Source organism: Diceros bicornis, chromosome 17 (assembly GCF_020826845.1).
Source record: "Diceros bicornis minor isolate mBicDic1 chromosome 17, mDicBic1.mat.cur, whole genome shotgun sequence".
In the NCBI taxonomy this organism is placed as follows: Eukaryota; Metazoa; Chordata; class Mammalia; order Perissodactyla; family Rhinocerotidae; genus Diceros; species Diceros bicornis.
In genome coordinates this window covers 48,154,423-48,164,688 of record NC_080756.1, presented here as the reverse complement: position 1 = coordinate 48,164,688, position 10,266 = coordinate 48,154,423, and the positions used below count along the sequence as shown (strand labels likewise).

The window sequence follows — 10,266 nt, the reverse complement described above, 5'->3', positions numbered from 1 at the left end:
GTTGTATATTCCAAGAGATAATTTAATGCTAAATTCTCATCAAATTATTATGAAAAAATGACATTTTTTCAAGAGAACAGAATACTTTTCTTTAGTTTAATTCACCAAGGAATTTTGAGATAGCTTAACTATGTGCTAGAGCAATTACATGCTCAGGAAATTTACAAAAAGCATAGGCAAAAATCTTCAGCTAGATATGTGTTATTTATTTTAACTTACTTTTATTTATTTGGGTGGCTGTAAATTTTAGGACCTATTACAAAGGAAAGTCTGAAAGATCTGTGGCCTAAACCTCACATTCACAAATTGTCTCAATTTTATACATTTGATGTTGTTTCCAAAACGGGTTTTATGTATAGTCATTGAGATATAATGATAAAGATTAAAAGGAAAAAGTCATCATCATATAACTCTAAACTTGAGTCATGTTACCGCTGTAGTGCACTGTGAATTAATATCTTATAAATCCTGTGATTATCTTGTGAATAGCAAAATATTGAAGTTGCAAGATATATTACGTTGTAATTAAAAGAAATAAATCACAATTTTTTATACCTTGTTTTAGAATTTCTTCTTTTTTTTTTTGAGGGAGATTGCCCCGAGCTAACATCTGTTGCAAATCTTCCTCCTTTTTTCCTTTTTTCTCCCCAAAGCCCCAGTAGATAGTTGTATTTCATAGTTGTACATCCTTCTAGTTGCTCTATGTGGAATGCTGCCTCAGCATGGCTTGATGAGTGGTGCATAGGTCCGTGCCCAGGATCCAAACCGGTGAACCCTGGGCCGATGAAGTGGAGTTTGTGAACTTTACCACTACGCCACTGGGCTGGCACATCGTTTTCTTGATTCACTGAGACCCTCAAAAAATGGAGGTGGCCCAGGCCTCTCTGGGAGGCCCTGATCATAATTGTCACTTTATCTTTAAAATGTGTTAGTTTTAACTAAGGGCCCAAAACTAACTAACAAGCTGCTGTCTACTAGCCCTACTGTTTCTGCTGCTGCGTAACTAGTGGTCAGAAAATTCACAGCTTCTAGAGCAGTGGTTCACAACCCTGGCTGTAGGTCAGAATCACCTACATTTCCCCAGACCCCACTCCAGACCTCCTGATTTAGACCCTCCAGGGCTGGAGTCTGGAGATTCCTAGGCTTAAAAAGCTCTCTTTCTCTCTTCTTTCCTGCACTGTATTTCCTTATGGTTCCAGGACTCAGACTTTAAGCTAGTACTGTTGATTGATTTAGCTGCATCACGGGTTTAACAGAAGGCTAATCTGAGGGTCAACCACCATTTTCAATGTAGTCTCTCTGGGGTGATGTGTTACAAGTGCGCCCAAAACAATTTAGAATAGAAATTTGAGGATGTAGTCCATGGATTTTGTGGGGGAACTGCCCACATAAAACTTTTGATCAAAATACCTTCATTTATTCCTCAAATTTCTTATTGTGCTTAAATATATGACAGTAAATAAATGCTGAGACAAAAGTGTTAGGTTCACATGTCCGTTCTTACAAATAATGTGAAGCACCAGGTTTTTACAGGCAGTAAAACTTCACCTAGTCCAAACTATCAAATGACTGGATTCTTTTTACTCCATAAAGACACAAATATGAAGAAAATGGGTTTACAACGCAGAGAAAAACAAATTCCAGGATGTGGGCTGAGTTCAGTCCACATGTTGTCCATTCTCCTATACCTTCTATTTCTTCATCTGAGTTCTGTGCTGTGATTACTGATGCTCAGAAGATGATGAGCCTCCCTGTATCCCAGCAAACTTCCTCATCCATGAAACAAAGATTTAATTGTGTTCATTTAAACCCAAGATACACAAGAAAATGTCCAGGGAAGTTGGAGGAGTATTTGAGAACTGAAGAATCAGGGTACGGTTCCTCCTTGCCCACCCCCACCCCTCAGGTCACTCTGGCGCACATCCCATGTGGAGTGACTCTGTCTCTGGGGACAGAGGAAGATATTTTTCCCCTTCTTACTTCAAAAGTGCGGGTAGATACTGAAGGCATCTTGACTAAGGTTATATTTATCCTTTGAGGAACTGTAACCAGAATATTTGGACATGGACCAAATTCAGAAAAATCAGGTTCAAAAGGACCATGGCTGTGAGTAGTAGCAAATGGCATTGTGTTGATAAACACAAAGTTTAGTTATAAAGGTGGGGAATTTAATTGTGTCCCAGAAAAAAAAAAGACTTTCCAGATGAACCAGACAGTTGAGACAATAATCATTTAAGTGGAAATCCAGTTTGGCCTTCTTTATCTGAAGGTGAGAGTGTTCCAAGAAGGATGATGCATTTGGGGCCCTCTGGTAGGAGGCTTCCAGGCTGAGCTCCAACCACCTATCTGAATGCCCCAGAGAACATCTAAGATGCTATACACGTTTTTCCCTCCTGAATTATTCAGATAATTGCCCTTCAGGCCATGCTTCACGAACCTGGGGATAGAATCCATTCATTTAATTATTGCATGTGCTACAACTGCTGCTTCAAATGAAAACCTAGGAAGCCAAATCCCAGCTGCTGTTGAAAGTGTATAATTAGCTCCTTATGCAGCCTGACCCCACTGATTTTTCTGACGCATTTGGCCTGCAGTGTGCCCTTTCTGAGACCTTCAATATCTCCACAGCTGGAGATGCCCCAAACTGCACGCAGCACTTCCTGTGGGTGTGGCCTTGCATTTTTAAGGCTGCACACTGAGTGGATCACATGTTTCAACCACTCACAGATTCACAATGCTTTGTAAAATACAGGAGTGGACTATGAGTGGCTATATCAGACAGAAGAGGGTTCCCTCCCTCTTATTTCTTTTTAAAAAGTAATTTTGTAACGGTGGCCTCTCAAGAAACACTATAATTGGTCAGCCTGGGGTGGGTTCGTTGTCCTCCCAGATAACGTCATTAGCTATTCTCAGGAGAGGAAAGGCAGGGTATGCCCCCTGGGAGAATGACAACACTTGTTTCAAGTTGGGGAAGAGCCTGTGGTTCTTTTCCTGTGTTTGGGGGAAAGCGAACACACAATGTTCATTTCCTAAATACGGGATGTGCTGTGCGGCTGGCAGGTCATTTTCCACCAAGTCACATCCTTCGGGATGAAGGCAGCAGGGGCCAGGACAGGAAATGGCAAATTCTCAGAATAAGACAAGGCTTTCCCAGGGCAGTCATTGGTTCTCTGGAACTATAAAGCGTGCTCATCCAGAAACAGCCTCAGACTTTTCTTTCCTGGGGATAGCCAGAAGTGAATGGTAAGTGGGGAGCCTGGAGGAATGCTGTCTGAAAAATAGCCATTGGACTTGTAATGGGGTTATATCCTTGGTCCGTTATGTATTTTGAGTGACTTTGTCTCATTTTGCTAAGAGGTGTCTTTACCTGGAAATTTATCCCTGATGGGTGGAATTATGGAAGCATGTGAGTCAAATTAAGACCTAGGCATCAGGAGGCCAAGACTCTAGACCGGGCTCTTTGAAGAATCAGCTGCATCTAGCACACATCTGTGTTTCTATTTCCTCATCTTTCAGATGAGAATAATGATTTCTGCCCTGATATCTCGCAGTATTGATATGCTCTATTTCTATGGCTTATTTGCCACTTTTAAGAAGTTCCTAATAATGAGGAGTCCAGTGGATATGAAGGTGGGAATCTCTGGCAACTAGGAAGGATGTGCTTTTGCCCAGGATGTACAGTTCTCTCTGTCACCCTCAACTGGCTTCAATTCAGCCTGGAACAAGGTAGCTCTCAGTGAGTTGTTAAAAATTTTGGCCACTTGGTTTTATTTAACCGTTACTTAGTTTTTTTAAGGAAGTCTTCATAATAAAGGACATACTGGTATTAATTTAATGTTAATTTAGTTTTAATTAAGCACCCATCAAAGAATGAGATTTCTGAAGAACTGATGAGCTCTAGTTAGAATAAATAGCCCAAACCACATCTTAGGCTTGATTCTAAGATAAGAGCCTGGAAGGATAACAGACAGAAGAGTGGCTTCAGGCAAGCATCTAACTTGGAAAGATTAGTTTCTTACATTTGATAGACAGTATGATTTTTGAGTTTTTGGTGACTTGTCTTTTTCACTCATTAGAGAGAAAAAAACTGTACTGCAAAACTCTTAGGATCCAAGTCTTCATGGAAGGAAAGGGCTTTGTAAACTGGTAAACCTATCATTTGTAAAGTACCACTTGTAAAGATACTACTTGTTAGCTTTCAAACAGAGCAGAAACCTCAGTATTGCAATAGACTTCTAATACCATCACTGCCTCGTCACTGAGTTTACATCTTATTTAAGTTAAGAAAGTCCATCCTTAGCGTTCCCTGGGAGAAAAGCGGACGACAGCATTATTCCTATCTGTATATCAGGATTTAAGGTCCTGAGAACTTGTGTGACTTGTCCCAGATTACAGAACTGGTCTTTGAGAACTTGACACATGACTCACTGGAAAATGACCCGTTTCCCCTTGCATGGCAATAGCTGTTGTGTTTGGCTTTTGCGCAAGGGAACCGCAAGCGGGAGCAGCCGGCGGGCACGGAGACTCCGGGCTAACTGCGTGTGTGTGTCCCCGCAGGGCATGGAGAGGCCGGCGGCTTGGGAGCCGCAGGGCGCCGACGCGCTGCGCCGCTTCCAGGGGCTGCTGCTGGACCGCCGCGGCCGGCTGCACGGCCAGGTGCTGCGCCTGCGCGAGGTGGCCCGGCGCCTCGAGCGCCTCCGCCGGCGCTCTCTGGCGGCCAACGTGGCTGGCAGCTCGCTGAGCGCTGCAGGCGCCGTCGCCGCCATCGTGGGGCTCTCGCTCAGCCCCGTCACCCTGGGGGTCTCGCTTCTGGCTTCGGCCGTGGGACTGGGAGTGGCCACCGCCGGAGGGGCCGTCACTATCACGTCCGACCTCTCCCTGATCTTCTGCAACTCCCGGGAGCTGCGGAGGGTGCAGGAGATCGCGGCCACCTGCCAGGACCAGATGCGCGAGATGCTGAGCTGCCTCGAGTTTTTCTGCCGCTGGCAGGGCCGCGGGGACCGCCAGCTGCTGCAGTGCGGGAGGAACGCCTCCATCGCCCTGTACAACTCTGTCTACTTCATAGTCTTCTTCGGCTCACGTGGCTTCCTCATCCCCAGGCGGGCCGAGGGGGCCACCAAGGTTAGCCAGGCCGTGCTGAAGGCCAAGATTCAGAAACTGGCGGAGAGCCTGGAGTCCTGCACCGGGGCTCTGGACGAACTCAGTGAGCAGCTGGAATCCAGAGTCCAGCTCTGCGCGAAGAGCAGCCGTGGCCACGACCTCAAGATCTCTGCCGACCAGCCCTCAGGGTTGTTTTTCTGAGAACATCCTTTCCCTCTAATGACCGAGGTCAGAAACATCCCCATGGGATGCTCCAAATTTGTAGCTCCTTCAGGAAAACTCCAAGTTGGGTTAGGAGCTGAGTGCAAAGGATGAGAAAAACTGTTCTTGGTGCGGGGGTCCTCCCAGCCCTTCATTCCCCATCACTGTGACATCCTGCCTGGGGTTGAGTGCTAGGGACTTTTTGCTTGCCTGGTCCTAGTGGGATATGCGACCTTAAAACTATGTTTCCTTCATCAAAACCATTCAGTCTTCACACCGCTAGGCATTCCTGTTTTAAACTTGTTGTGGGGTCCCTGCCCCTGTGCTGGTGGTTTGAGTGGAGGCTGGAGAGGGTGCAGATACAGCCACCTTCTGGGTCCTCTCCAAGCCCCACTAGGCTCTGAGGTCCTCAAAATGCCTGTGAGAGGAGACACTAGCTTTAAAACCTCTGTTCCAGAGTTTCTGAGTAAAAGAACTCCAGAATCCAGAGCAAACAGGCCCCCTCTGAACAATGTAGGAGGGGTCAGGACCCAAGAGAGGCCCCTCCAGCTGACATGCTGTGCCCTGCCCTCTCAGCTTGTCCACTCAGATCCCGCCTGGCGATGGAGTGGACCTCCCTGGGTGCTTCATATCCAGACCTCCAGGTCCTCTGAGAGGGGAAAGCAGCTAAACGGTCATCTAAGCCCCGCCCCCTTGCAGCAAGAAGCTGAGGCCAAGGAAGATGAACTGACTAACAGCTCCATTTACTAACATCGCAGAGTAGAGAGGAGAGCAACAGCTTTTGAGTTAGACACTCCTGGGTTTATTACAGGCACTGTCACCACCGTGTGACCTTGAGGGATTAAATGAGATAAAGTCCCTAGAACAGTGTCTGGCTCACAGAGTGGCCCCTGCACTGGCAACATTAGCATCGCCTGGGAACTTGTTAGAAAGGCAAATTCTTGGACTCAACCCCTGACTTATGGAATCAGAAACTCTGGAGGAGGCCCCAGCAACCTGCGTTTAGACAAGCCTTCCAGGTGGTTCTGACGCCTACTAAGGTTTGAAAACCACTGCAACAGATGTTAGTTTCTGATCCCTTTGATGAGCTTTCATGAAGTCTCCATGGTCTTCAGAGTCATTCACAGAAGGTTAAGGACAGACTGTATCCCAGAAGTAAAAGAAAGAATTTGTGTGCGCACTGGTCAATGCATCCTGGGGCATTTCCCACCATGTGAACTAAAGGATGTGACATAGTAAGCCCTGTAGAGGGCAGTGTTGCCCACTCATTGTAGAAACTGGTACAGAAAGGAATGTGAACTTAACCTGAAATTGACCTGCATTACCTTCTCTGAAAACTGCCAGACCATGTGTTTTTTTAATTTATTTTGTTTTTTATTTAATTACTGTTTATTATTTTCATTTAATTTTATTTAATCACCACATTTAGAAAATAATAGGAATAGCAAGTTTCTGAACAGGAGATTACTGAGGCTTTTTTCAGGAGATGAGGTTGAGTTTGACTTTCTGAGGTGGGGCATGAGCTGGAAATAGCATCATTCCCCTGGAATAAGTCTCTCTCCTTACCACATTAGGTAAAGGTGGGAAGTTCTGCATAGAGAGACCAGGAGCTGAGTTTAAGCCTATAAATGGAGGCTTGACTCGTGGGGTGTAGAAATGACCCAAGCGTATTTATCCTGAAGGTACTTTGCCAGCAGATAAGGCTTGACCTGAAAAAAGAACCTATTTAGTTTAGGGGGAAAAAACCCCATTAGAGGCATGTGAAGGAAGCACTTAGACCTAGGAAGCCTGATGTCCTGTGAAGTTCTATCTTATGGGTGATAGACAAAACAGCTTGTGTTACAGTGGTGATATGCCACATTTTCATTTTGGGATCTGTAAGAAATCTGTCTCTGAGAAAATACTTATAATTTCTTCAATTTCCATTCCTACAATTGTAATGTTGAAAAGTATGTTGAAAAGTCTTTGGGGCCACACACACACAAACTTGGCTGTATTATTTAATTATTTAATAGGCTTTAAACTTACCCAGTCTACCCCCGTGCTTCCCAATGATGGCAGTGTGTCTGAGGAAGTATAATTTCAGTGCTGCGGGGACGAGTTCGTGTTTCTATATTTTTATTTTTCCTATAAATTGCAATCAATCTGTATCCTGGTTTATTTTGAAATTGGTACTGGTTTCTTTTTAAACTGGTGTCACTTCTTAGACTACCTTGAACAGAAGCTAGCATTTTAGTTCACCAGAATGTACTTCACATTGTTATTTATGTTATGTCATAAAGGTACAACCATGCCCTAACTCATCTTTTATTAACGTTTAAATTTGAATTATTTCCTTCCAATGCCTGAGCTATTCCCTAGAAATAAACTGGCCACTTTTGGAAGCAGCAGCAAACATTTCCTATCATTAGGGTATTTTGAGTATTTCAAAGTCCTAAACTCCCAAAGTTGTCATTTCAGTGGCCCACTTTACATCTAAGGAACAGTGTCTACTTTGGAACAATACCTTGCACATAATAGGAGCTCAATAAATGCATTTGAATAATTTAATAAACTACTTAGCTGTATTAATAGGAATTTGTTGATAATGACAGATCATTCATTCTTTTATGTGTCTGTTATAAAGATTGGAGCCTCTACCAGGATTTAGTCGAGTGCAGTTAAATGGATCCTAGAGACAAATATTTATTTCTTTCTTTTGTGGGAATGTGAATAAGGCTTTTCCTTAAGGCCTTCATTCTATAAACAAACAGATTGAAATGGTATGTTGTAAAGGGAAGAAGGGAGAGGGGTATTTAGATTACAAGTGTACTTCAGAAAAATGTCCGAGTTTGAAAAAATAAATATGTTTGTACTAAAGGTTCAAGCACTCCTGTTATTTTCTGGGGTTTACGATCGTTTGGACTGTTTTCTTTCACAATAAAAGAATTCATTTGGTATTGCATTTCAAGGATTCAATAAAACTACATTCTGCTCTATGAAAAAAAAAATAACCCTTAGCAAACATTCTGATCCTACTCACTTTGATGCTTTTGCCCTCAGGCACCTGTCATTTCCAATGTGGTAAATGTCAAATTCAAAAGTATTTACTGGGAGAAAAAAGAGAGAGAAGAGTGGTGTAGAAGCCAGTCTAGATTAGACATGTCAAACAATTGGTCAACTTGATATATTTCTTATTCAATACCCTGCTGGGAAAAGAAAGTGGAGGGAATTGAGACATTGAGATAAAGACATTGTGCAGAGATAAATGGGGATACAGTTAAATGCAGTAATTTTTGAATTCCACATGTTTTCCCACTGTAGCAAAATTAATTCTTTCCTTTTATTGAAATAAATTGCCCATTCCTCAAACTTTTTGATCTTTCTGTAATTAATTACCTAAGCTCATCTTTGCCTGGGTATGAATTAGTAACTTTGGAAAAGGGCAGATGTTTAATTATTTTCACTTAGAATATTTAGCATCCAACGGTCTACATCAATTTTTAAAAAGTAATCAACTCATATACAGGAATTCTCTTATTATCTAGAAATCAGATTTCCAGCAGTTTCACAACCTTTGGACGTTATTACAACCTGGGAAGTAATTGAAAAGAAACCTAGAATCAGCCAAATTAGTCTTCACAAAAGCTACATGCTGGAGAGAGGGAGGGAGGGAGGGCAAGGGGCAGCATCTATATTAGGAAGGCAAAACTTTCCCAGAAATCTCCAGGGGACTTCACCTTGCAAGTCACTGATCTTGACCACGCAAGGCAGGCTGGGAAATGTAGTACTTTTAACGAAGAATTTGCTGTTCCCAATATACCTAGGATTCTGTTTGAAAGGTTGGACGCTGGGTAGAGGGTCCAGCAATTCAAACAACGAGCCTGTAGTGGTTGCTGCAGTCAGTTGAAAACTACTACCCTGGAGGTAACCTCGCTATCCGAGTGCCAGCCTTTGCGTCTCCACCTTGGAAATATCCCTGGGTCCGGATGTTACACTATTAATAACTGTGCAACCAAAAAAAGGCTGTGTTGGCAGGACCCTGACTGTCTGCAAAGGCCAGCCACAAGCTGGGATCCTATCTTTGCTGAAGCATATGGTATTCCTGTCATAACAAGTATTCTTTTAGTTAATTGCCATAAATCTCTCCTTGTTGAGTTGACAGGAGGTTGGGATGTTACTTTTTGCTCCTGGCAAACTCATAAGAGAGAACGTAAACCCTGCTGTGGTCTGGAATAGGATAAAGAGTGAGCCCTAAGATCTGGAAATAATTCCTTAGCAACCAGAGAGTTGTTAGGAGAGGGGAAATCTTGCTGATGAAGTAAGACCCCTCTAGGGGCCAAGAAAGAACATTAGAGACCCTCAGCACCACTGACCCTAATTGTCATTAGCATTGGGTTATGGAGAGAAGGCCTTCCAATGTGTCTTGCCTGCACAGGTAAAGCTTGTCTATACAGAGCTACATCCGAGGGAATGATGTTTAATCCCATTTTATATTTCCAGTGTAGCCCCAGGGGTGGGAGTGCAGGCAGGCCTTCGACCTGGTTTGCCCCAGAAGTTTAGTAATGAGTCACAGTCAAGTGCCTCCCAAACACACAGGAGCAGCCATAGCATGGCTCGTTCAGCATTTGTGTGGATACAGTTGTGAAATTTACCAAAATAGTTGTAATTGGGAGAAGCTTTTTGTGTAGATGGAGTTGGGGAGGGGCAGTGATGTCTCACATTTTTCTTTTAGGCTAAAAATTTCTTTTTCCAGGCTCCCTGGTTGACATGCAGACATTTATTAAAACTAACCTTGCTATTAAAACTGCCCTGTCAAAATGTCATTGAAGAACAATGCTTTTCTCAGTGCTTAAGTAAAAATGACATTTAGATAATAAATATAGAACATAAGTGTGGATGTTTAATGATAATCATAATAGCAGCTAACAGTTATCAAAACTTACTAGGTATTGTTCTAAGTACAATTTGACATGTATTATCACA

The 10,266-nt window shown here is 43.2% G+C and overlaps 1 protein-coding gene across 1 annotated transcript; it reads left to right on the top strand.

Annotated features, from left to right (window-relative positions):
* The first annotated feature begins 4,503 nt into the window (after positions 1–4,503).
* On the top strand, positions 4,504–8,125 carry APOLD1 (apolipoprotein L domain containing 1). The gene has a single exon (XM_058557592.1). The coding sequence runs from the start codon at positions 4,561–4,563 to the stop codon at positions 5,299–5,301; it is 741 nt and encodes a 246-aa protein (XP_058413575.1). The 5' UTR covers positions 4,504–4,560; the 3' UTR covers positions 5,302–8,125.
* Positions 8,126–10,266: the final 2,141 nt, after the last annotated feature.